Genomic DNA, 26516 nt, shown 5'->3' on the forward strand with positions numbered 1-26516 from the left:
ATGAAGAGACATATTCGTAAATATGTTTCTTAGAATCCATCATGGCTATATTTGTAAATAGTCGAAAAGTCATATTAGTATAAATATGACTTAGGGCAAACTTTTAGAAAGTGGTGTTGTCATTCTTGTTGGTGCAAGGAGAGAGAGAGCGTGTAACTGTGTATAGAGAGAGAGAGAGAGAAAGAGGTCGTTGCCTCTGTTGTAACCGCCGCCTATGGCGAGGATCGTGAGCACAAGGTCATTGCCTCCGTGAACTCACTGTTGTACATTCTAACATAGTGATAGTTTGCAGCCTTTGGGCTGCCGTGGTTTTTTCCCTTAGTTTGGGTTTTCCACGTAAACATCCTCCTACTCGTCTCTTCTTCGTGTCGTTCATTATTTCCCATTTTCTGTGTATGATTCTAAGCTCGGTTGTGGCCGAGCGTTGCGTATAAGGAGCGTGCAATTCCGTCAATAAGGACTCTTGAGATATATGTTTCTTTTAACAAAACATATATGGGCAAATGCCTCGCACATCTCTTATACGCATAAAACGTTAAACATTAAACATGAGCAACCTATTTGGTTAGCTCAAGTGTTTAATGCATTTGTTCTCGAGGTCTCGAGTTCAAATATGACCAAGACCATACAACATTGTTGATACATATGACTATAATACATGTTTAGACGTTAGGTCTAATTGTTACGGGCATGACCATATGATATCCCGCAGTGAGAATTTACCGCAGTATTCTATACACGTGGATAAGTGTGAGGGTTAAATGAGAGTGTAAAGAAGGGGAGGATTACTTTTAATCCTCGGGATTGAGACACCCGTTATCAATCCCCCGTTAGGCCAAGTGTGAACTTGCATGGGGGCCTTGGGTATCGCTATAATTATGAGGCCTAACTACCCTCATTTCATCATATCTTGACTACATTGAGACTCTGTTTCGTGGTGGGTCAACTCTTGTAGCGAGCGCGCCAGCACCAGGTACAACCTGCCACGATGATGGTATGGGACGCCGATCGGGGCTCGAGTCCGTCTCGATTCCTTCGCTCGAGGGTGGTCGGGTGGATCGGCACCCTTCTTTCTCTCTCTCCTTTCTATCTATCTGTCTTTTATCCTTATCATATGTGTAAACGTAAGTGTTTGCGGAAGCGTAAAACAGAGAACAACACACAGAGAGAGAGAGAGAGAGAGAGAGAGAGCAGAACGTAATTTCCAAAATTATATAAAGACTCTACCTTTACACACTGTGCTAAGCACTATTTATACAAGTCCGCTTGGGATTGACAGAAGTACCATGTACTTCAATGCTCACACGAGCATCTGACACTTACTACGAGACTATAGATACCTAGTAGTCCATCCTATTCTAGGCTTCCGATTGGACTACCGGTTGCGGATTGCACCCGGCCTCCACTGCTTGCCGGTTCGGTTGCTCACCGTCATACCGATCCGTTTCGCCCGATCCGTCTCGCTTACCGGCTCCGGCTTATTCAGCCGATCCGGCTCCGGTTGAGCTTGCCGCTCAACACTCCCCCTCAAGCTCAACCTGAGGTGGGGTCGTAGTGTCGACCTCTGTGGCAGCTTCTCCTGGCGTCACTCCGCCTTGCTCACGCTCCTCGTCCGGTCCCGTCCCGTTTGCTGCGACCCCTTCGGTTCTGCGCGCCTCGACCCTCTCGGTCGGCATGTCTGCTCAATAGGCCCATCTCAACAATCACGTTGCTGTGACTCCGGCACTTGCCGATCCGTCAGTTCTCCCACGATGGCATCGACTTCCGCTGTGTCCGTGTCCCCTTGGCCTTCAGTCGATCCGACTCATCCGGATCCATCTGTTGATTCGAGTCAGCTGTCTCCGACTCGTTCCAGCTCTTGTCAGAATCGGTACACTCCGATTCAACTTCCGGCTTCAGGCCTCTCACCACATCAGACCACTTCCGAGTCTTGGCCTTCTCCATGCTTCCCTCAGCTTCTTCAGCCGGTGAACCGAAATCGAATTCTTCATTCGACTCCGCATCATGGTCAATACCGTCGTGATGACCTCCGCACAGCATGCACTTCTCTTCCTGAGTGCACAACTCTTCTTCACAGCCTCTTGCTCCGACCTGTTCGGATGTGTCGACTTCCTTCGTCGACTCGGCTTCCTTCATCTTCCGGCTCTCCTCTTCTTCCGGCTCTCCTCTTACCGACGGGTTCAACAGTTTTTTGGCCTTTGCCCGTTTCGGTAGAGACTTTGCCCTTGCTTCTCCCCCTCAAGTGCGGCACGTCGAGATGTTGAATACCAAGCATGTCGGTAAAGTGCTGCAACTTGTCCGATCCGAGCGGCTTGGTGAAGATATCGGCAAGTTGCCGATCCGTATGAACATACCGTAGGTCAACTTCACCGCTCAGGACCCGCTCACGCACGAAGTGGTAGTGCACCTCGATGTGCTTTGTGCGAGCATGGAACACGGGGTTCCTGGCGAGCTGCAGGCTGCTCATGTTATCGCAGTAAATCGGGATCGGGTTTGTTACCTCGATCCGCAAGTCTCGCAGCAGTCGCCGAAGCCAAATGGCTTCACAAGTGGCAATGGTAGCGGCCCGGTACTCAGCCTCAGTGCTTGACAAAGCCACTGTGGGCTGCTTCTTGCTGCTCCACGCAACGGTCGCGCTACCTATGGAGAACATGTATCCGGAAGTGGAGCGGCGATCAGACGCATCACCGGCCCAGTCAGCATCTGTGTAACCGACAAGCTCTTCGGGTATACCTCGCCGGTATAGCAGTCCCCGGTCCTTAGTGCCGCTGACATACCGTAATATAGGTTGCGCGCACTAAAGGTGCTCCACAGTCGGCTTCTGCATGAACTGACTTACAATGCCGACCGGATAGCTGATGTCGGGTCGGGTGATGGTTAAGTAGATCAGGCTTCCGACAACCTGTCGGAACCGTTTCTCATTGCAGGCCGGTCCGGAGTTGGGACGGAGCTTCTGGTTCCGGTCCGGGGGTGAGGAGACAGGTCGGCAATCCGTCATGCCGAACTTATACAGCATATTCAACACGTAATGTCGTTGTGAGAGCAATATGTCGTCGGGGGTCCGGATCACTTCGATCCCAAGAAAATAATGAAGGTCCCCCAGGTCCTTCATTTCGAATGCGTCCGACAACTGGGACTTGACGCGGTTGATTTCGGGAAGACCCGGTCCGGTGATGACTAAATCATCCACATACAAGAGTATACATACCGGACCGTCAGAGCCTTGCCGGATGAACAACGAAGAGTCCGACTTAGAGACAGCAAACCCCAGCTTACGCAACCGGTGCGTGATCTTTGCATTCCAAGCTCGGGGGGCTTGCTTCAAGCCGTAAAGCGACTTCTTCAGTCGGCATACCGCCGATTTGTTCATCTCCAATTGAAATCCGGGGGGCTGAGTCATAAAGACTTCTTCTTCAAGCTCTCCTTGAAGGAAGGCGTTCTTCACATCCATCTGGTGAAGATGCCACCCCCTTGCCGCAGCAACCGCCAGTACCACACAAACCGTCGTCATCTTCGCCACAAGAGCGAAGGTCTCGTCATAGTCGATTTCGTGGGTCTGCGCGTATCCCTTCGCCACTAACCGGGCTTTGTACCGGTTAACAGAACCGTCGGCGTTGTACTTGACCTTGTACACCCACTTGCATCCGATCGGTTTACAGTGACGGGGAGGATCAACTAGGTCCCAAGTTTCGTTGGCATCGAGTGCCCGCATTTCTTCGTCCATAGCGGCACGCCAGTTTGCGTCCTTTGCCGCTTCTGCGTAACTCTCCGGCTCGCGCACTTCTGTCACCTTAGTCATGTACGCATAATGATGCGCCATGTATTCATTGTACCCGTACCGCACGACGGGATCCTTCTAACGGGTTGATCGGCGCAATGCACCGTCACCTGAATTGAGGCCCTTCTTGGCCAGTTCGGTCTTCGTTGCCGAAGATCTGCCTTTCTCCTTTCCGGAGTCGGATACGCACCGATCCGACTCATCGTTGCCGGTTTCGAATTCCGGCATCTTCCTCTTCCCCTTCTCTTTGCGCGTGAACCGTTTCCTCGGTTCCTTGCGCGGGGAGAGCATGGCAGAGTCTCCACCACTTGCCGTCTCTTCATCCGACTAGTCCAACCGACTCAGTCGCTCGTTCGGTCCACTCAACCGTAACGATTCCGGACTCTCATCTTGAGTCCCGGCTTCATCATCCTCTGCCAGGGCTGATTCAGGCTCACTGGCCTGATCTTCCGACATTGGGTCGGGATCGGAAGTCGGAGTCGGTACGGAGTACCAGGATGCCGATTCGTAGAACTCGACATCCCGGCTAACTCGGACTTCCTTCGTCCGGGGGTTCTTAAGTTCGGCTTGCGCCCGAAATACAGCTCATGAGCTGACACCTTGTCACCAATGCGGTTTTGTATGTAGACGGCCGTCCGGACCGCCTCCGCCCAGTAGAACCGAGGCATGCTCTTCTCCTCAAGCATTGTCCTTGCCGCTTCAACGAGTGTCCGGTTCTTCCTTTCGGCCACACCGTTTTGCTCTGGTGTGTATCTGCAGCTGAACTCTCGCCGAATTCCCTTCTGCTGCAGATAACTAGTGAATTGGCTGGAAAAATATTCCTTTCCGCCATCCGACCGAAGGCATTTGATCTTCCTCTCCGATTCCCGTTCCACCATCTTCCGGAGGCTCCGGAAACAGTCGAAGACTTTGCTCTTCCACTCAATGAGGTAGATCCAAGTATGCCGAGTATAGTCGTCGATGAAGGAGACGAAGTATCGGCTCCCGCCAAGGCTTACACTTTGTGCCGATCCCCACACATCCGAATGGATGAGATCGAGCTTGTTACGGCTCCGGTTCCGTTCGGTGGGGAATGGAAGCCGGTGTTGCTTCCCAAGTTGGCAGGCTTCACAAATTTCGGCCCTCCGGCCGCTGAACTTCGGCAAACCAAAAACGACTTGTTTCGTTTGCAAATCTTGAAGCCTCCGGTAGTTGACGTGGCCTATCCGCTTGTGCCACAGGTCGATGTCCGACTCGACCTTCTGTCGTTTCGCGAACAGAGCGGTGCCAACGTCATTGGTGTCGAGGATAAAAATCCTCCCGTCTCTGCGCCCTTGCGCAATGACTTCACCCTCATCCTCAATGAAGCACCCGAGGTGCGTAAACCGCACCTGCATCCCCTGGTCGACAATCTGACCGACGGACACCAGGTTCTTCGTGATTGTCGGAACGTGTAATACATTCATCAGCTTCCCTTTCTGTCCGACGTGGCTTAGAGGGACTTCTCCGACGTGCACAATTGGGTGAGGAGTGTCGTCTCCGGTTTCGACTACTCATGGTTTATCTGGTTTCTCCAGAAAGGAGAACCACTCTTTGTGGCTCGTCATGTGGTTCGACGCGCCGGAATCAACATACCACACTTCCTCCGTTTTGGAAGTGGTCTTCTTCATTGAGTTTGCCTTGTGATTCATCACCAAGGCTGGCCCCTTACCGGCCTTTCCGGTTCCGGATCCTCCTAATCCGTTTGCGTAGTGCGAGTTTTGCCGGCCATCCTTACCGGTCTTGCCGGATCCGGATTTGTCCGAATCGGCACGCTTTCTCCAGCACTCACTTTCCCTGTGGCCTTTTTTGCCACAGTACCAGCATTCCGTAGCGGATTTGTCTTGCCGGCCTCCGGTACCGCCTTGACTCCCCCTACTTGTGGAAGTCCCGGAACTGCTGTCGGCACGCTCATAGTGCCTCCATTCCTGCTCTTGCCGGCCGCCTCCATTGCGTGCCGACTCACCTCTTCCACCACACCCACGGAGCCGATCTGTTCCCGTGTACAGCATTCGGCTGTCCGGGGATGCACTGTTAGATGCACCGGCGTGGTTCTCCTCTACAAGGAGCATTGACTGTAAGTCGAAGAATGAGGGTGTATTCTCCCTTGTACACACCGCAGTCCGGAACGCTCCGAACTTGGACGCCAGGCCTTCGAGACATACCTGCACCATCTCGTCTTCCTCTACGGTAACATTGATAGAGGCGAGCGAGTCGCAGATCTCCTTTATCCGGCCCGTGTAGTCTGCCACGGACATGTTCTTCTGTCGAACATTGCTCAACTCCTGTCTGAGTTGCAGCTTCCGGGCAGTGGTGCTTGCGGCGAAAACCTTTTTCAGGTTCCCCCAAGCATCCTTCGGTGTCTTGGCGTCACGGATGTGGCTGAGCAGCTGATCGCCGACACTGGACGCGAAGCAGTACATCACCCTACTTGCCGCTTGTTCCCATACCGGGAAGTCCTTGTGTGCCGAGTCTGGCGCCGCATCATTTGCTCCTTCGACATAACTCCAGTACCCGTGTCCAAGCAGGTACTGGTGCATCTTGTAAGACCAGGATGCGTAGTTGCTCCTGTCGAGCTTCTCCACCGGGAGCGACATAGCCATGCCTCTATTCATGTCTTCTACTATGTCTGTTCTCGACCTGTTAGGGTTTTCTTCTCAAGAGTAAATGTCTGCAGTAGAGGTTCTCAACCCTCGCGCTCTGATACCATGTAAACGTAAGTGTTTGCGGAAGTGTAAAACAGAGAACAACAGAGAGAGAGAGAGAGAAAGAGAGAGAGAGCAGAACGTAATTTCCAAAATTATATAAAGACTCTACCTTTACACATTGTGCTAAGCAGCACTATTTATACAAGTCCTCTTGGGACTGACAGAAGTACCATGTACTTCAATGCTCACACGAGCATCTGACACTTACTACGAGACTATAGATACCTAGTAGTCCATCCTATTCTAGGCTTCCGATTGGACTGCCGGTTACGGATTGCACCCGGCCTCCACTGCTTGCCGGTTCAGTTGCTCACCGTCATACCGATCCGTTTCGCCCGATCCGTCTCGCTTACCGGCTCTGGCTTATTCAGCCGATCCGGCTCCGGTTGAGCTTGCCGCTCAACAATATGCTTACTTTAGATCATGTTGGGAACTCGATGTTCCTTATGTCCGACGCTCGGCCACAACCGAGATTCTTTACATACACAGAAAAACAGGTAATGAAACGAGATACAAAAGAGGAGGAATGGTACACAGGAGGTATACGTGGAAAACCCCAAAATAGGGGAAAAACCACGGCAGCCCACAAGCTGCAAACTGTCACTATGTAGAGATATACAACAGTGAGATCACTGAGGCAACGACCTCGTGCTCACAGATCTTCGCCACAGGCGGCGGTTACAACAGAGGCAACGACCTCGTCTCTCTCTCTCTCTCTCTCTCTCTCTCTCTCTCTCTCTCTCTCTCTCTCTCTCTCTCTCTGTATCTGTATATCTCTATACAGTTACGCGCACTGATTTCTTCTTACACCAACAAGAAAGAATAATAACAACATAAAATGACAACAACTACTTCTAAAAGTTTGCCCTAAGTCATATTTATACTAATATGACTTTTTGGCTATTTACAAATGTAGCCTCGATGGTCTCCATCCAGCTCTCCGCAGTCGGGTACTCTCCATCCGGTTCATACCGGGCCTACACCATCCGACTCTCCGCAGTCGGGTACTCCTCATCCGGTTCATACCGTTTCGGCCTCGGCCGAGTTTGTTCGTCGGCACTGGTCTTCTCACTTCCCATCCGGAGGGACCTGTCTACCAACAGATCATAACTCTAACATTAATGGTTGAGGTTTTCAATTATGGATTACAAGGTTCGAGGTTCAAGTCCGGGTGACGTCATAATGGTCATGTATTCATGACAATTACGGTGTCGTTCATTCTCTCGACCAGTCTGTTTAGCTCTGGCGTCTTCGGCACGGTGTATTCAAGCCGGATTCCCTTCGACCGAAAGTACTCCTTGAACTGCCCTCAATATTCACCTTCGTTGTCGGCTCGAACCGCCTTTAGCTTTGGGTTGTTTTCTCTCTCGACTCTCACATGAAACTCCTTGAAGACGGACAATACATGGTCATCTATGAAGGTCACAAAGTATTTCAATCCGCCATGTGACTTCGTGTCCACGGAGCATACATCGGTATGCACGAGTTCAAGCGGTGCCTTCTGTCTCATCGGTGGTCTCGACCAGAAGGAGGTTCTATTCTGCTTGTCGGCCAAACAATCATTGCACTTCTCAAGTTGCACGTTATTAACCTCTGGAATGAGGTTATTGTTGGCAAGTCTCCGTATCCCCTTCTCACTCATGTGACACTGTCACTTGTGCCACAGATCACCAACTCTGTCGACTGCCACGTTTACTTCCGACCGACATATGACCGACAAGTCTCTGCACTCCCTTCTTACTCATGTGACACAATCACTTATACCACAAATCACCGACAATGTCGACTGCCATGTTTGCTTCCGACCAACATATCCGAGCATGCATCAGATAGAGTGCTAATCTTTTTAGATCGGGTGTCACGGACACACCAACGCTAGACTACGACAAAGCACAGATGACGAGGCTACAACAGATAAGCTTACGAACGTGGAACTCGACGTGATGGGGATAGAAACTCGGGAAGTTGGGAGCAACCAGATGAGGAACTTAAGACGCTAGGAACAATACACTAGCATAAAGACAGAGATGTAAATCAAGGAGAGAAGATGGGGTGAAACGAGAATACTAGATTGATGTGTCAATGACTGGAGTTGAATCCCTTAAAAGGGATCGAGGAGGTTACAAGTATTTATACTATGAGTTGAAGTGCATGGCATTAGAATATTCGGGAGAATATTCTAGAACCCTCTAGAACCTTCTAGTTCTAGAACTTTCTAAAAACTCCAAGAACTTGAAATAGATAATCTACTACTAATCTACTAAGATATATATAACATGACCATATATTTGGTGGTGTTGGTTAGAACACAACACTTGACTATATATAAGAGGTCAAGAGTTCAAATCTTGACATGAATGTTGGCATGTTTTTGATATTGGGCCACAATCAGGCTTCTTTTGCTGAATTTCGTGATGTCGTTTTGGATTCTACCTATGTAGCCTTTGTCATCTAGCCGTCTGACTAATATCAGGTTCAGTCGAACCTCGGGAATGTGTCAGACATCTTTTAGTACCAGTCGACACCCAGTCAACGTTACCAGGCACACATCTCTGATGCCGACAATTCGACATGCACCGTCATTTCCCATCCTAACAAGACCGTGGTCTCCAGCCTTGTATGTTGAGAAGCACTTTCTATCGGGGGTCAAGTGGACACGAATTGACTACCCATGTCGATTCGTTATCGACAAGGTTCACCTCGTTTTGCTCACCAATGAGCAGCAATTCCTCCTCACTTGTCACGATTGCCTACATACCCTTTCAGTCCGAACTCTTCTTCGAGTCAGCATTGTCGACTCCCCCTTTTTCCTTTCGGAAGTGTCGGCAATTTTTCTGGAAGTGTCGTATCATCCCACAATAGACGCACATGGGCCTCCCCCTTAACTTCGTCCTTGTCCTCGACTTCTCTTGGTTTTGGGGACTCCAATTTTGGCCTCTTCCTCTATGTGTGTCACTTTCCGTGACTAGTGCCTTCGGGTTGGAAACCTTGTCCTTCCGATGAATGTTAGTTGGTTGACTACCAGGATCGGATTCGGACAGATGTGAAAGAAAGTCGGAGTCGAACAAGTATGAAAGTGTCGGAGTCGGATCGATGAGTCATAAATGAATTAATATATATTTTGCCAAGTACAAAAAATAATAGAGTTAGTTAGGACAGTTTTGTTGTGGTCTTGTTGAACACGGCAAGTGTAAATCTTGAAGAGAGACGCTCAGATCACCTATAAGAAGAGGCCAAGAGCATTGTAACCGTATCGTTCTATTTTTAATTAATATAAGTTAGTAGTTAGAGTATATCTCTATCAACTGTGTTCTTACTCTTCTGTACTGCTATATGTGTCGAACTCTGGTTCTACGTCTATTAATTAATTATATTAAGAAAAATCGTTGATCACGGTTACTAAGTAAATAGAACCGGGTTCTGTAGAACAAGTCTGAGTATAGACTATTACTAGCCATCTAATTTCCCACCACAATCATCTTGATAGAATGTTCAAGGAGGAGCGTTCGACCTATTGTGCCTACCAGTTACAACAGTCGGTTGTCGGCATATCAACACGGAGTTTCCTCATCCAGCAAGCTCGATTTTACTCTTGCTAGAGACAAGTGTTTCCCTTCCAATCCAGCGTTACCCAGTGTGATGACCACCGTCTGCCAATTGTCCGGAAGGGATCCTAGATCCAACAATGCCAGTACCTCGTCGGCTAGAGGTACTTCAAGCGAGGTAGTCTGATTTATTAGCCCCTGGAAGGCGTTCATGTGTTCTGCCATATTGGTGTCATCCTAATACTTGAGTCTCATGATTTCTCGGAATACTGAGACTCGATTCACGACATTCTTATTTTCTAACATGATGTCGATCTTCTCCCAAAGAAGATCAACCTTGTTCTCCCCATTGAAGTTGTTGTACAAGCTCATGTCGATGAAGTATCTTATGTATGCAATTGTCTTCATGTACATTAGCTCCCATGTTGATGCATCAATCTTGTCTTGTCTTTTGTCTCCAAACTGTACCGGCAACCATAGATCTTTGACCTCCAACATGTCACTCATCTTCGACATCCACACTGAATTGTTAGAATTGGTTAGTTTGAACATACCCCCAAATGAATCTTCCATTTTTCTATACTCTGATACCTATCATAAGCACATAAACATCATGGCTTCACTTGGGCTTGAACCCAAGACCTTGTAATACATAGTCAAGAACCCAACCATTAAGATAGCCTATGATCATATAAAATGGTAAAAGCTACTTTTTGTAATACACTAATTATTGTAAATACTCTGGAACATTCTAGAACATTTTAGAATATCCTAGAACATCTTACAATATTCTAGATCTAGAACATTCTAGAACGTTATAGAAATCTCTTGGCTATTCTATAGGAACCTATAAATATAGACATACAATTCTTCTCAAACCAATTCGAATCAACACCAGTCTTAAGCTCTAATCGCCTATCTTGTATCCATTCTCATTCTATCTTAATATATTCATTCTTCTCTTATCACTTCATTCCTCTCTTCTTGTGATCTCTTTACATCTTTCTTCCGCCACTCTATCTTTTCTCTTGGTTCTGACAGTTTGATTCGAATTCTCTCTCTCTCTCTCTCTCTCTCTCTCCTTTATCCTCCTCAATAAACATCACGAAACCATGGGTGCCATCAATTCAAAAGAATATCTCACCCTTATTGCAGAAATGGAGAATCTTAAATCCAAGTTCGCATCTCTTGAATTAGAGAATCAACGTCTTCTTGGAGATCTACAAAAGGTTATTGTGGAGAAGCAACAACAACAAGAGGAGTTTACGTGACAGGCACAACAATTAGAATCGACAATTGTAGTTTTACAACAACAAAGGGTCGAAGGTCAAGGAATTATCAAGGAGCCCAAAATCAGCCCCCCAACTAAATTTGATGGTTCAAGTGCGCATTTCCAAGGTTTCTTGAATCAAGTGCGGTTGGTAATTCAAATGCATCCCACAGGTTATATGACAGATGCATCACGAGTTGGGTTAGTGGGCACCTTATTGACTGGCATAGCGTTGTCATGGTTTGCTCCATTACTAGAGACAAATTCTCTTCTACTGCATAATTTTGAGGAGTTTATCAAATAATTTAAGGTTTGCTTCGGAGATACAAATGGGGCAAGAACAACAATCAACAAGATTCGTACACTACGTCAAGTTGATCAGTCAACATCGACATATGCAACTAATTTCCATCTCATTGCAAACGATATTCCTTGGGATGAACAAGCCCTAGTAGCAATTTTGTTCTGGTCTTCGTAGTGATGTGAAGGACTGACTTCTTACCTTCCCCGAGGATCCAAAATCACTTATAGAAGCTATTACTCAAGCAATATAGTGTGATAATCATCTTTTTTAGTGTCGATGTGAGCAACAAAAACAAATAACAAGATCAAGATTCACACCAACTTATGCATCAGTAACGGCACAATCATCTCTAAGACAAACCTATAGCCCTGCTCCAACTCCAAGGTAAACACGTAGTCTAGCCCCAATGGATAGGCCTACACCCATGGAGATCGATATGACCCAACGATGAGGACCATTGTCAAACGAAGAGAAGCAACGATGATGAGCAAATTGTTTGTGCTTATATTGCGGAGGTCCAGGACATATAGCCATTCATTGCTCTCGTAGGTTGAGATGTCAGGTAAATCAAATTCACTATGACAATAAAAATGAGTCCAACATTTTAGCACTTAGTGATTCTAATATTATGAATAATCCACCATTGTCCAATAAGTTTGAAGTCCTAAGCCAATTAGAAGAGGAGTCAAACGAATAAATCCGGCCAAAATAGGCACCATTTGGTTGGACAACTCTAGATCTATACAACCTAGCATAGGTTCCACTTTATCCAAGCATGTTAGTAGAGTCTTCTCAACTAACAATCGGCAACGGTTCGGTTTAAACCGAACCAAACCGCGAAACCGCGGTTTAACGGCTTAACAGTTTCACCGGTTCAGTTCAGGTTTAGGTTTTTTTTAACGGTTCGGTTCAGTTTCGGTTTGGTTTCAGCAATAAAAAATCGCGGTTTAAACGGTTTAACGGTTTTATTTTTTTAATTTTTTTAATTTTTTAATTTTTTTAATTTTTTTAATTTTTTTAATTTTTTTAATTTTTTTAATTTTTTTTAAAAAAATTTAAAAAATTGTTTTTAAACAATCTTTTCATTTTTACTCTTATTCTCACATTTTAGGAACATCTTAAAAATTCTAAAAATTCTAAATAATGAAATATTGTAAATTTTTAAAAAATAAAAAATAAAAAATTGACTTATGTGGAAAACCGAGACCGAACCATGAAACCGCGTTTTTTACGGTTTAAAGGTTTAACGATTTGAAAAATGTTTAATGGTTCGGTTTAAAGGTTTCACGGTTTGGTTTGGTTTGATTCAGGTTTCAAAAATTTTAAACAGTTCAGTTCCAAACTGGTTCGGTTTGGACCCTCTCAAACCGAACCGTTGCCGATTGTTATTCTCAACCCAAGTACAAGTTAGGACATTGAGTTGTCAACTTTAGGTCTAAGCCCTCTTAGATATCGGAGCCAATTCTTGTTTCATGGATAGAGATTTTGCCCAAAAACATCAAATATCCTTGCATACCCTTCCTTGCCCAGTTTCTGTAGTAGTGATTGATGGACGTCCCATAGCTTCCGGGAAGATATTCAAAGAGTCTGAGCCAATACACATACTTAGGTGATTTAGGATGTGTAGTTTCCTTTAACATAATCCGTAGCCCCGAGCATCCAATTGTCCTAGGTTTGCCATGGTTCGAGCTACATAACCCAAGAATCAATTGGAAGAGGCGAGAAATTTGGTGCCCTTCAGTAAAAAACATCATTGTTAAGGATCGAACCCAGGACTACTCCCTTAAAGAATATAGTCCTACCAATGCACCATCTCCTTTTCATCAAATCTCAACCATCACTTTACAACAATTGTCCCAAGTGGGAGGAAAGGAGGAACTTCTCTTATTTGTAGTATCAATGACACCTTCTAGTGCCACTCAAGGGAATTTAGACATCCAAATTCTCGAAAAATATCAAGAATATGTTGATGTTTTTGACAAAGTCAAAGCTAGTGTACTTCCAAAGCATCGGTCGTATGATTGCCCTATTGACCTCCAACCAGGAAAAGAGCCACCGTGGGGTTCGATCTACAATCTATCACCAACTGAGCTTGAGGTTTTTCAAGAATACATCGAGAAGAATCTTGCACATGGGTTTATTCGACATTCAAAGTCTCCAACCGGTGCTCCTATAATTTTTGTGAACAAAAAGGATGGTTTGCTTCGTTTGGTCGTGGACTATCAGGGATTAAATAAAGTCACCATAAGAAATAGGTATGCTCTACCTTTAATCTCTAGTCTTTTAGAGTGCATTGGTGGGGCAAAGCATTTTACAAATATTGATTTAAGGGGTGTAAATAATCTTGTTCGCATTCGACCGGGAGATGAGTGGAAAATTGCATTTCGCACTCGGTATGGTCATTTCGAGTATATAGTCATGCCTTTCAGGCTCATAAATGCACCCGCAGTTTTCCAGCATATGGCAAATGACATTTTCCGGGATTTTCTGGATATCTTTCTCATAATCTATTTAGATGATTTGTTGATTTACTCTAAAACACAGAAGGAGCATGATATACATGTGCAGAAAGTACTTGAACGCCTAAGAAAGTATGGTCTTTATGCCAAACTTGAGAAATGCAATTTTGATTGCAAACAAGTCGAATTTTTGGGATACACTATTTCATCCAAGGGTATTTTCATGGATCTATTAAAAGTCAAAACAATATTGGAATGGCAACCCCCACGTTCTGTTCGAGACGTCCAATGTTTCCTTAGATTTGCTAACTTCTATCGCAAATTCACATGGAATTATTCAAAGATCGTGTTGCCTCTCACCCAACTCATTAAGAAAAATCAAGCGTTTGTTTGGACTATTGAAGCGGACCATTGTTGTAAAATACTTAGCATAAAGTACGCGTACAATACGTATTCTAAGTATTCTAACTTCTTTTTAAAAAATACTTAGAATATGTATTTTATAGATAAAGTATGTTAAATACTTAGAATATGTGTGTAGAATACTTAGAATACGTGTAAAATGCATTAAATACTTCTTAAAATTTAAAGTTTTTTTTTTCAAAAAAAAGAAAATATTTTTTGAAATGATAAATACTTGTTAAATACGTTGAATACGTAGAATGCGTCAAATTTTGGGAATACGTAGAATACGTCAAATTTTTAAAAACAGCAGTTCTAAAACGTAGAATACGTGTAGAATACTTCAGAGTATTCTAAAACGTATTCTAAACGTAGAATACGTGTTTTTTAACAACTATGAAGCGGACACAACCTTTACTCAGCTAAAAGAGGCATTTACATCAGCTCCTATCTTAACGCATATTGATCCCGAAAAGCCATTTACCATTGAGGTGGATGCATCCGACTTTGCATTAGGAAGTATCCTATCACAACCAGGCAAGGACGGGCAGTCCCATCCAGTCGCGTTTCACTCGAGAAAAATTACTATTGCGGAGATAAACGACGAGGTGTATGACAAGGAGTTACTAGCTATGGCCGACTCTTTCGAGCAATGGCGACATTTCTTGGAATGATCACCTCATCAAATCATCATTTATAGTGATCACAAAAATCTTACGTAAATTTTCAAATGACTCGAGTGTTAAATAGGAAACAAGCTCGGTGGGTATAGTTTCTAACTCCTTTTGATTTCAAGATTGTTTTCCGCCCCAAGAAACAACAAGGGAAAGCATATTGCCGCTATCCAAACAAATCGGGCCCTACATTGTTAACGCCTCCTTCCACTCGTCATTCTTGAAGGGGAGATAGTGTCATGAATACATATACATCATGTTTGACTTCACATGGGCTTGAAACCAAGACCTTGTAATACATAATCAAGAACCCAACCATTAAGATAGCCTATGATCATATAAAATGATGAAAGCTACTTCTTATAATACACTGATTATTGTAAATACTCTGGAACATTCTAATGTTTACTCTGGGCCCTACATTGTTAACGACGCCTTCCAGTCGTCGTTCTCGAAGGGGAGATAGTGTCATGAATACATTAACATCATGGCTTCACCTGGGCTTGAACCCAAGACCTTCTAATACATAATAAAAAACCCAACCATTAAGATAGCCTATGATCATATGAAATGATAAAACTTACTTCTTTTAATACACTGTTTATTGTAAATACTCTAGAACATTCTAGTGTTTACTCTGGGTTGGACTTAGCCTCAAACACAATGTGTCCTTTCTGGAACACTTCACAAAAGGGGTGGTTAAGGGATGGATGTTATCCAACTATTCGATTCCGATCCGACTAATTCTGGTTACGTTTCGGATTGTTAAGACACAGCAGATTAGTTATGACATGCGTAAGATTAACAATTGAAGTGTAGAACGACAAGTACACAGAGACACAATAGAATTAAAACCGAACATTAATCTCATATTACTTTAGTTAAAAAATTACATCGATTTTGGATCCTTTTATAGGCATCTGGTAGGAAATACAAAACGGTGCCTTACCGGCTACTGGCTATTAATCGGTGCGGATCCGGATCCGTAAAACTATCCGGAATGTCTGTTCCTATAATATTTCCTAACTACTAATTATGCTTCTAATTATAATATTATTCTCCAACTCGTCCTTGTAGACATTAACCCTCCGAATCATACTCTAGGCCAACATCTAGAACATTCTAGAATATCCTAGAACATCTTAGAATATTCTAGGTCTAGAACATTTTAGAACATTATAGAAATCTCTAGGCTATTCTATAGGAACCTATAAATATAGACATACAATTCATCTCAAACCAATTTGAATCAACACAAGTCTTAAGCTTTGATTGTCTACCTTGTATCCATTCTCATTCTATCTTAATACATTCATTCTTCTCTTATCACTTCATTCCTCTCTTCTTGTCATCTCTTTACATCTTTCTTCTGCCACTCTATCTTTTCTCTTGGTTCTGACAATACCACTTTGTAGTGAATAATGGAACTCGGCCACGACCTAGTCAAATGCGAAATGGGGAAGCAAGAAAATACAGAGAGGGAACAAAAATGAGAGTACACAAGATGTTTCGTGGAAAACCCCAAGTCGGGTAAAAACCAAGGTGCTCACAGACACCAAATAGATCACTATAAGAGAGATATACAATGAGACGAACAAACGGGCACGGACCTAGATTCGTTCACTTCACCAATTGGTGGTTACAACAGAGGCACTCTCAGTGTCTCTCTCTCTCTCTCTCACGCTTCGTCTGTTCTAGCTATGGAGGCAACAACCTCGCACACACAGTACACAGTTACACTCTCAACTAACTATGAACAAGACGACACACAGAACATTAAGTTTGCCCTAGTTATCTTTATACTTAGATAACTTTCAGGCTATTTTCATGACTGGCCTGAGAAGGCTCGACTCAACCTATTTACATTTTTCTTTTGTCCTGAATTCGGCCCATCCAAAAGGGACCTAATTCCCAACATAATGTAGGATGAATCTTATCCAAGCCAACAACAACATTATCTTTGTATGCACAAAACATCATTTACAACAATTGTAAATATAATACATACTCTTAGATCACATTTAGAAACTTATCATTTGTGATTTGATTGTCATTTCAACTCTTATACAAAATTCTCAACGAGGGTAATGACATAATCACCAATTACATAATCCAAGGGTTATCAAGGCTTTTTTTGACAACCCTAACATGAATTTCTAGTATTTTCCCCGAGAGGTGCACTTTAAGATGCATAAATCTATGGCTGGCACATTAATGTATTTGATCGTTTTAAGAGAGCAAGCATGCCTATCCCAACCACGAATGTAGCTCCAACTACAACAACAGTGTATGCTATCAATCCCTAGTTTTCTTGGCTTTGTATGTTTACTCCCGTTCTTCCATGTTGGAACTCGGTATCACTCTAGGATTCTCGAGGAATACTTTTCTTTGCCACTACTTGACAGTAGTCTAAATGAAGCTTTAGAACCTGAACAGAATTGTGTTCTAATACACTATTATTGAATGGCTTTCTGAATAAACTAAACTTTGAATATTGCCCAAACTTGAGCTACAACACGAAATATATCTGAACAGGGAGTTATCTTGACTGACAAGCAAGTATATATTTTGCTCAGAACTAACCTAACATGATTAAAACCTCAAACCATTAAAATAATTAGCCTCCCTAATTTTAAGATAATTTAGGAAACAAATTGTCAATTGTGATGGCCAAAAGGCATGATAAATAACGGAACCAAGAATGAGCATAATACCTTGGCACCTAACAATCTTGCATAAGTTATGGCATTCATAAGATCATCATCAATAGCGAGGATTACACGGTCACCTTCATCATCTTCATATTGCATGCCAAGATCAATGTGACACAATAAATCACTTAAAACTAATTAGCAGCCTACAATTTGGAGCAAAAAAAAAAACCATTATATGTGGTGATTTATTGACATAAAAAATCATTACCAAGTCTCTGTGTTATTGTAGAAATTAGTTTTGTGAAGCTCTTAGTTCCGAAACATTCAACATTCGTGTAACTTCAATTCCAAGTCAAGGGCTCTAAAACCATAACCCATTTAGCATGTAAACTTTAACATGGAAGTACCACAATTGAAACGATGAACGCTGCCTTTGGAATCCTCTAGTTTAAAAGCAAAGGATGTTTCTAAACCTAATGTTAGATATTTCAAGTGATCAAGTATGATGCTTTCAACATAGGACTTTGTTGGTCGTGTAAAAATAAATCAATCATATGAATGACATTCATCAACTGTTTAAACATGAGAAAAACTTAGACCTATGACTATCATCCTCATCTTCAAGAGGTTCCAATGCAATGGTTGAATCTGAAAACCTCTGTATCATTATGCTTGACAGATCAGTATTGCCCTCATCATTGACAACCTACATCATCAGTAATACATAGGAAGTTCTCTTAGTAAAAATACATCTCATGTATTCTTAAGAGTGGGTAGATGTAAAATGAAGTTTAAAACATGACAAATCTTCTATACCATAGGAACAATGGCATGGGCATCCACACATGCCACAATGCAACCCTTAGCCAAAATCCACCAGAGAAACTCAAAAACACACAAGGAACACAAGAATGATTTGGATTCTTTAGCGTGATCGTAACTCATAAATGATTTGGTCGTTTTACCTCGATCTATGATAGGTAAATGAAGGAATTTCCCATCATGCAAAGCATTTACAATGCTCGTATCAATTGTGGTACACTTTGGATTTGGAATCATGACCTATAACAAGAGCATTGTCAAGACTCTTCATACATAATTGGAGACACATATTTTAGAGGAAAATACCAATAAAAGCATACCTTCTCAACAAGTGTGGACTTTGGTGAAAGGTTCTACACAATCACTCGCATTAAAACATCTTTTGAATTGAGACAATACCCTATTATTCAAATTTGAAGGCAAATATGTCCACAAATTCAAGCTACAAATTATGCAAACACTTATTGGATCGGACCTTGTGAAAATAAAAAGTAGAAGTTTATGTGAGGATTCCTTGAGGCTTATTACTATTACTTGTGATGATTACTGAGCTAACCTGAAGTTCTCGCAACTACTTACTACCATTGTTATTGCTACTCAGAGAGGTGGCAAGATTCACATTCAGAAAAACCTATAACTTGTAGGAGTTCACCTGAGAAGATCAAAAGGGGAAACATATTGATATTATTATTAGTTTTGTGCCAACAGATTCATTCTTCAATGATGTTCAGAACAATATTGTTGAGACAATCTACATTTGAGATGCTATGGACAAGTATTTAGGGTTTAATCAGTCACTTACTTCTTGATTCTACCTGATTCATCAATCAAGTATGAACTTTGGACTCTGAATTTGAAGCGCCACACACAACACGGAGTAGAGTACAAAGCCCCCACACGCAATTGTTGAGTTTAGAGTCAAAATAGAGGCAATCGGTGAGCAAATGTCGAAACCCTAAAAAAGAGAGAGAAGAAAATAGTCGAAGAATGAAAATAAAAGTTTTGAGCTCTATATCTCTCAAATCCAAAGTATAACTTTAACCACTAAACCATTCATTTCTAATTATTGTTTTATCATTCTATCAATCTTAATTTTATGAAGTTTTTGATGTCAACCTTTGAGTCGGGCTCCTGGCCTGGGTCAGCCAGGCTCCTAGTGACAGAGTCGGGCTCCTGGTGACAGACATTGTCAGCTTTTTATCCACATCGGACAGTGCAGATTGCACGCGCCCTCAGCTTGAGTGACCTGCACCGTCCGCTCCCGCGATTCCCTCACTTGCCCTCTTTAATATTTGGTACTAGTTAGACACGAGCATGCATCAATCCATCATACATACATGATACATATACATACATACATACATCCATATACATCCATATATACATACATACTATACATAAATATATACATACATACATACATTATACATATGTACATACATCTCTGATGTGTTGATATATGTATTTCAGTCATTCCAACTTCCAAGCCCATATACATAGGTATGTACATACATATTTGGGATGATGATGAGATGAAGAGGCTAAAGCCAGAGAGACGTTGCAAAGCCTCCCTCCCTCTCTCTCTCTCTCTCTCTCTCTCTCTCTCTCTCTCTGTACTAGTACATCCCTGTAGGAAGTGAAACAGGTCTCTCTCTCTCTCTCCTTCCTCTCAGGGTCCGATTTCCGGTCGTGGGTTCTTTCTCCTCATCTTCTTCATGGAGGAGAATGTAGTAGCAGGATCTGCTACCCCTCCTCCCTCTTCACGCTCTTCTTCTCGCCTTAATCTTCCACAAGGTGTCTTCCTTCGCCTGGATACGGTCACAACCCCTCCTTCATCTCCCCTGAAGCAACATAAGCAACAAACGAAACAAGAGCGGCCACAGCAGCAGCAATCGCCCAGATTAGGGTTTGCATCTGGAGGCAGCCCATCGCCGTCTCGGAATTCGTATAGTGATCGGTTCATCCCAAGCCGATCAGGTTCGAACCTCAGCAGCTTTGCTCTTCAAGAAAGGTCTCCATTAGCTTCTTCTTCTTCTACTTCGTCTTTGGCCATAGGAGATGGGAACCTTGGGGGACGTGAAGATGGGGGCGCCGCATACTCGATGCTGCTTCGAACAGAGCTGTTTGGATATGGGGCAGAGGTAGGCGGTGGGCCTCTGTCTCCATCGACGATGACAAGTACACCTGAGAAACCTATGTCGATGTCGATGTCGATGTCTATGGTTATGGCTAGATCTGAAATCTCGAAGAGTGCCCCACCCCTTAGCCCTAGCAAGAACATTTTTAGGTTCAAGACAGCCTCGGCTTGCAGCCCAAGGCCAGAGTCTCCTTATTCTCTCTCCCCCGTTGGTATTGATGGCGCCCTCTCTGGTTCAGTCGCAAGCCCTCGGAAAGCTCCTCGCAAGATCCCACGCTCACCTTACAAGGTATATCACAAATCACCCTATACCCCTAACCCCAGAATTTGCAAGTTTCCTATTTTTTTCTTTGCATTTTTGAAAAAGATCGTGTGTGTTGTGTGTTTATTATTATTAGCTGTTCTTTCTAACATCATACTGCACTAACTTTGTAAAGTTAATGCCACAGATCGTTGGAATCTTTGCAAGGTCTTTATATTTGTCATGACTAATGCCAATATATAGGGTTTAAGCTATGATATATATGTATTATTGTTTGGAGGAGTTGCCTTTCAATGTATGTCATGGAGGCTTAAGCTTAAACCTCTAACCCTAGATCTAGCAAGACTGACGTTTGTATGCAGAGGATGTGTTTATGGTGATCTCTCCTGCATGATGGTGTGGCTTTTCCATTTGTGCATTGTGTCATTGCTTTTTATTTCTAACATTGAATACTCGTAATATTGCGCTTTCCATTTGGAAACGCTTCAAAGTTGTGTCTTTGAAGCAGCCACATTTTTGTCTCTTTAGTATCACCTAAACCAAAGTTGGGTTTTTGGTGTTCAGGTTAGTGTTACAGTGTTCTATAGCTTCATTTGACGCATTATATCTGTTTGATTGCCAGGTTCTTGATGCCCCAGCTCTTCAAGATGATTTCTACCTCAATTTGGTAGATTGGTCATCACATAATGTGCTATCAGTGGGTCTGGGCACATGCGTCTACCTCTGGAGTGCTTGTACTAGCAAGGTATATTGAAGTATCTTAATTTTGTGTTTCCTTTTACATAATAAATATTAACAGAGATTGATTAATTTCTGGAACCATATAATTTGCAGGTAACTAAACTATGTGATTTGGGTCCAAATGATTCAGTTTGCTCTCTTGGCTGGACCCAAAGAGGGAATTGCCTAGCAGTGGGCACAAACCTTGGTGAAGTCCAAGTATGTTATCACTTTCTTCTTGCATGCTATGTTCGAAATGAAAGCATTGAAGATAATGTTCAATTTTATAGAAACAAAAACATAGAAGTGCTAATGATAGCTTTCTTGATCATAAAATCCAAAAATGGATCTCAGGACTAAATCTAAATGTACTTTTCCAGTGATCTTACATCCATTGCTCATGGATTTTTCTTGGGTGTCTCAGATATGGGATGCTGCTCGCTGTAAAAAGATAAGGACTATGGGAGGACACCGAACCAGAGTAGGAACTTTAGCATGGAGTTCAAGTCTATTGGCGTCAGGTAGTCGAGATCGCAGCATTCTGCAAAGGGATGTCCGTGTGCAAGAAGATTTTGTCAACAAACTTTCAGGGCACAAGTCTGAAGTAAATTCTCTCATATGCCTTTTCTTTGATCACCAAATATCATCGTATATACTCGTGTGCATTTTGACATGCATATGAATGCATATTGATCCTAATGTGAATTATTTAGGTATGTGGGCTGAAGTGGTCATATGATGACCGTGAACTCGCTTCTGGTGGCAATGATAATCAGGTACTTGTGGCTTTGGGTTAAATATATGATATTTATTTAATTCATTCACATGCATCATAAAGACCCTATTCGTTGCAGTTATTGGTGTGGGGCCAGCAAGGAACACAACCTTTGTTAAGATTTAGTGAGCATACTGCTGCTGTCAAAGCTATTGCATGGTCGCCTCATCAGCATGGTGTTTTAGCTTCAGGTGGGGGTACAGCTGATAGATGTATACGCTTTTGGAATACGTCAACAAACAGCCTCTTAAATTGCATAGACACTGGAAGTCAGGTATTGTTTGGACTCTTCAAGAATATTTCACAATGATTTGAGAGGTTAAATGGTGCTAAATTGTACAGCTTATGATTTAGGTTTGCAACCTTGCATGGTCGAAAAATGTGAATGAGCTTGTCAGCACACATGGGTACTCTCAAAATCAGATAATCGTGTGGCGGTATCCAACTATGTCTAAGGCATGTTAAAGCATCTTGATTTGTTGAAAATACTTGTTTCTTTGTACTAGGCGTTGCGTTGCCCATGATGAAGTGAAAACGAATAGTGGTTACTTGCCAAATGGCTATTTTTCTTCATCATTTAAATTCTATTCCTTCTTTTTTAACTTGTGCTTGATATGATGAAAATGAATAGTGGCTACTTGCAAAATGGCTATTTTTCATCAACATTTATATTAAAGCTCCTTCCTTTTTACCCTGTGCTTGATGTGATGCAGCTGGCAACGCTTACTGGGCATACGTTCAGAGTGTTATATCTTGCAATTTCACCAGATGGACAGGTACAATAAATATCTGCACCATAAACAGTCTTAGAGGATCAATCATTTGTTGAGTAATATGCTCTGCTAAGATTTGCATAAGATTCCTGGTTAAAATTGGGTTTGCAACTTGCCAGACAATTGTCACTGGGGCTGGTGATGAGACTCTAAGATTTTGGACAGTTTTTCCATCTCCTAAGTCTCAGGTATCTGATAGTGGAGATTTATTTGTAATTATAATTTTCTGCTTTCTTCATGTGTCTTTGGCCAACATGGAACTTTGTTTTGTAGAGCACTGTTCGTGACACTGGAGTATGGTCTCTCGGGCGAACACATATAAGATAAAATCTAACTCAGGGCAAATAGAAAAGTTTGGGTGAACATGCAGTCTCTCGTGTGAACCCATAGAAGATAAAATCTAATATAGGGTGGACGAAAGATTGGGAGAGGACACACGTCACTGTTCCTCCTTTGAAAGTGATATCGGCATGTAAATTATTACCAATGATGTGTACATGTATCTTGATGGAATTGATTGATGAACAACCGTCGGAGAAGAGAAAGAACGACTGGGGTTCTTAAAGGTTAGATCAAATGCTCCATAGGAATTTAGAACTAGCTTGACAACACACATACAATACACTTCAAAATTTCCCTCTTGATATTCTTTCAGGAGCATATCTGTATGGATTTGGAATCATATACTAACTGTATCACACAGATTCTTATTAATGCCAAAGTTATAGCTGGGTATTCATTCTGACTCTATCATCCGTAAAGAGACCTTTTCGTGCAGTTTGAATCCCAACTTTAGGTGGTTTTTTTATTGGGTCTGACATTTCTGTTTGGGCTATATATGTAATCTTTTCGAGCCTTTAATATCTTCTCACTAGGAAGCACTATTCGAGCCTTTAATCTATGTAATCTATTCGAACCTTCAATACCTTCTCGTTAGGAAGCACTATTTTTGGCAATAAGTATGGATATTCAACAAGATTCCCATTGTGTTGATGATAGAACAATCACAGGCAAGGGCAACAGAAAGATTGTCGGTTGGTTTGGAATTAATGGGTTGTCTCCTTTTGAGTTGTACTAAACTTTTCTGTATCCTTTAGCAAGAGAGTATGTAGTAGTAGCTCATGAAATTGTGACATGGGTGCAACTTTTCTGTATATATATGCTTTATATATTGTGAAAATGTAGCAAGGCTCAATCAGTTATGTTATGGAGAAAATGTATGACTTGTTTTTTGTAGAATATAATCGGCAGTCTCTTTTTGTGTAGAATTGGAACTTTTGCGTAGGAATGTATAGAGCCAGCCAGTATGTTGTCCACAGCTACAATTGGAGTATGAACCGATGGGCAACATCGATTCCATGCCAACTGAACTGAAACATATCTATCATTTCAAAGTGTAAGATTCGTAATTGTGATAAAAAGCACAATTGCAAGCTCAAATGGTGAGTGAGGCAAGCATTCCAAATTACAAGTTATTATACCAAGTGGACAGAAACTGTCTGCTCCATTAGATCTCATGAATATGAGGACATATTTCTGTCTCCTCCAAAACGTGACCATAGTACCCTGAGAGATATGTCTTGGTCACACACCATGTGTGTCAACAGTAGAAGCTAAAATGCTCAAACAAGAAATATACAATTGGTGTTGTGACCCAGCAATATTATTGGATAAGATGTTATGAAATATACATGTGGTGGTAGTGAGCTTGAATTGAACTTTTAGAATGGATAATGTTGCACTGTAAGCACTGTATTCACAACAAAGTTTGCCTACAAAACACCAAGAGGTTTACAATGAGAATGTGACTAAAACTAACCACCAACTCACCATTATTACAATGTTTAATGACCACACAAAAGCAGCCATACAAGAAACCCTCAACCAACTAGGTTAATGATAGCCATCATTATTTCTAAATCAGAAAACATTTCTGTAAACTAGGATCATTATGTGAAAATATGTGTCGGTTGTGCGTCTCTTATATGAATAAGATTGTCAAACATTTCAATGGATGTAAAAATTTAGGGGGACATATTTGTCCTTTGCATGCACTTGGTTCAACACTTGTGCTATTCTTTTGTTGACAATTTGCAGCAAAAATTCAAGATTATTTTTTACTAGCATATCAAAGCTCTCTTGTCTTTGATATTTTGATCATTTTCATAGATTCTATATAGTTAAACAAAGTTGAGTTCAAGTGGTGATGCAATATCATATCATGTATATTGTCAAGGGTAGTGGTTAGCTACAACACTAGGTAGGAACTTCCAATCTTTTTAAAAGAAATAGTTGATTGTCGTCCTCAAACATAAAATCGCATGTGATTATTACCACTCTTGACTACTATTACTTGTAATTAGGGTTGGCGGTGCAATAACCAATTTTACATGACTTCCGAGAGTTGTTAATGTTACAATGAGTACCAATTCATGAATGGTAGAAGAAAAAGCAACACGTTCCAATATAGTAGTATCGCTCTATAGTTTTTTTGTTTTGTTTTTAGTATCTTAAAAAGGGAGGATACAAAAGCCACGCGAAACAACATATAACTTTCATAATCAAATTGTGCTCATGTTGTATCATCCCTAGGTCAAAGAAGAACAAAAATTGGGGTTGAAGATACGATAATCCCACACTTGCAGACCAACCTTTTGGGCTTTGACTTGAAGACAAAATATTTTTAATAGGTAGATGCCATGTCCTTCAAGGAAGTGTGGTGAATTGATCTCTCCTTAGGTCCAACACATGGTTGAAAGGGATGTAACGGGAGGTACCTAGGGTGCCATGGTTATTATTATTATTATTGGCATGTTCTGAAATGGGTAATGAGATTGAGGGTTAGGAAATAAGCTATCAATAAACTATCGCCTATAGCCTAGCCTAGCAGTTTAGATGGGAGGGAATGTTTTGTGTATGGGAAGTGGTGTGTGGTCGAGGGTGAAGCGAGGAGGCGAGAAGGCGGCGGGCGGGCGGGCAGGTGTCTTCCAAACCGGTTTGATTTGGACAAGGACAAACCGGTTAAAGCCGGAACCGAACGGTTGTGGATTCCTAAATCTTTAATTTTTAGTCTGTGTTTGTGTTGGGAGTGTGAGGTAGGAAATGACGTGGGTCTTAAAAAAAAAGGAGGTAAGGAAGGAAGGAGGAAGATGTACCCCGCGTCCTGCACACATAAACACAGACGCACACAAACACACACACACAAAAGATAGAGA

General features: G+C 42.4%; 1 protein-coding gene and 1 long non-coding RNA gene across 4 annotated transcripts; one reads left to right on the forward strand and one right to left on the reverse strand.

The window, feature by feature from the left end:
* Positions 1–17193: 17193 nt before the first annotated feature.
* Positions 17194–18819, reverse strand: LOC147863998 (uncharacterized). 3 transcript variants are annotated; one of them, XR_015529796.1, is made up of 4 exons: positions 18778–18819; positions 18412–18518; positions 17873–18173; positions 17194–17586 (listed from the first exon to the last, which is right to left on the reverse strand). It is a non-coding gene; the product is annotated as an uncharacterized LOC147863998 (long non-coding RNA). The 3 variants fall into 3 exon arrangements; XR_015529795.1 differs by lacking the exon at positions 18778–18819 and having other exon boundaries at positions 18412–18642; XR_015529794.1 differs by lacking the exons at positions 18412–18518; positions 18778–18819 and adding an exon at positions 18210–18335 and having other exon boundaries at positions 17873–18118.
* A 1449-nt stretch (positions 18820–20268) lies between these two features.
* On the forward strand, positions 20269–24046 carry LOC147863999 (B-type cell cycle switch protein ccs52A-like). The gene is made up of 10 exons (XM_087319626.1): positions 20269–21060; positions 21656–21778; positions 21868–21972; positions 22178–22357; positions 22467–22529; positions 22608–22802; positions 22883–22984; positions 23242–23304; positions 23421–23489; positions 23575–24046. The coding sequence occupies exons 1-10, from the start codon at positions 20350–20352 to the stop codon at positions 23626–23628; spliced, it is 1665 nt and encodes a 554-aa protein (XP_087175752.1). The 5' UTR covers positions 20269–20349; the 3' UTR covers positions 23629–24046.
* The last annotated feature ends 2470 nt before the right edge of the window (positions 24047–26516 follow it).

This window comes from Azolla caroliniana, unplaced genomic scaffold (assembly GCF_043228905.1).
Source record: "Azolla caroliniana isolate FFs.n. ecotype wild unplaced genomic scaffold, voAzoCaro1.0.p SCAF_5, whole genome shotgun sequence".
Lineage (NCBI taxonomy): Eukaryota > Viridiplantae > Streptophyta > Polypodiopsida > Salviniales > Salviniaceae > Azolla > Azolla caroliniana.

What these genes read in the sequence shown, in the direction of transcription:
- LOC147863999 (XM_087319626.1), top strand. Translation starts at nt 20,350, where the DNA reads ATGGAGGAGAATGTAGTAGCAGGATCTGCTACCCCTCCTCCCTCTTCA. An exon ending in TCCCACGCTCACCTTACAAG is followed by an intron (nt 21,061 to 21,655) that starts GTATATCACAAA and finishes TTTGATTGCCAG; the next exon opens with GTTCTTGATGCCCCAGCTCT. An exon ending in GGAGTGCTTGTACTAGCAAG is followed by an intron (nt 21,779 to 21,867) that starts GTATATTGAAGT and finishes TATAATTTGCAG; the next exon opens with GTAACTAAACTATGTGATTT.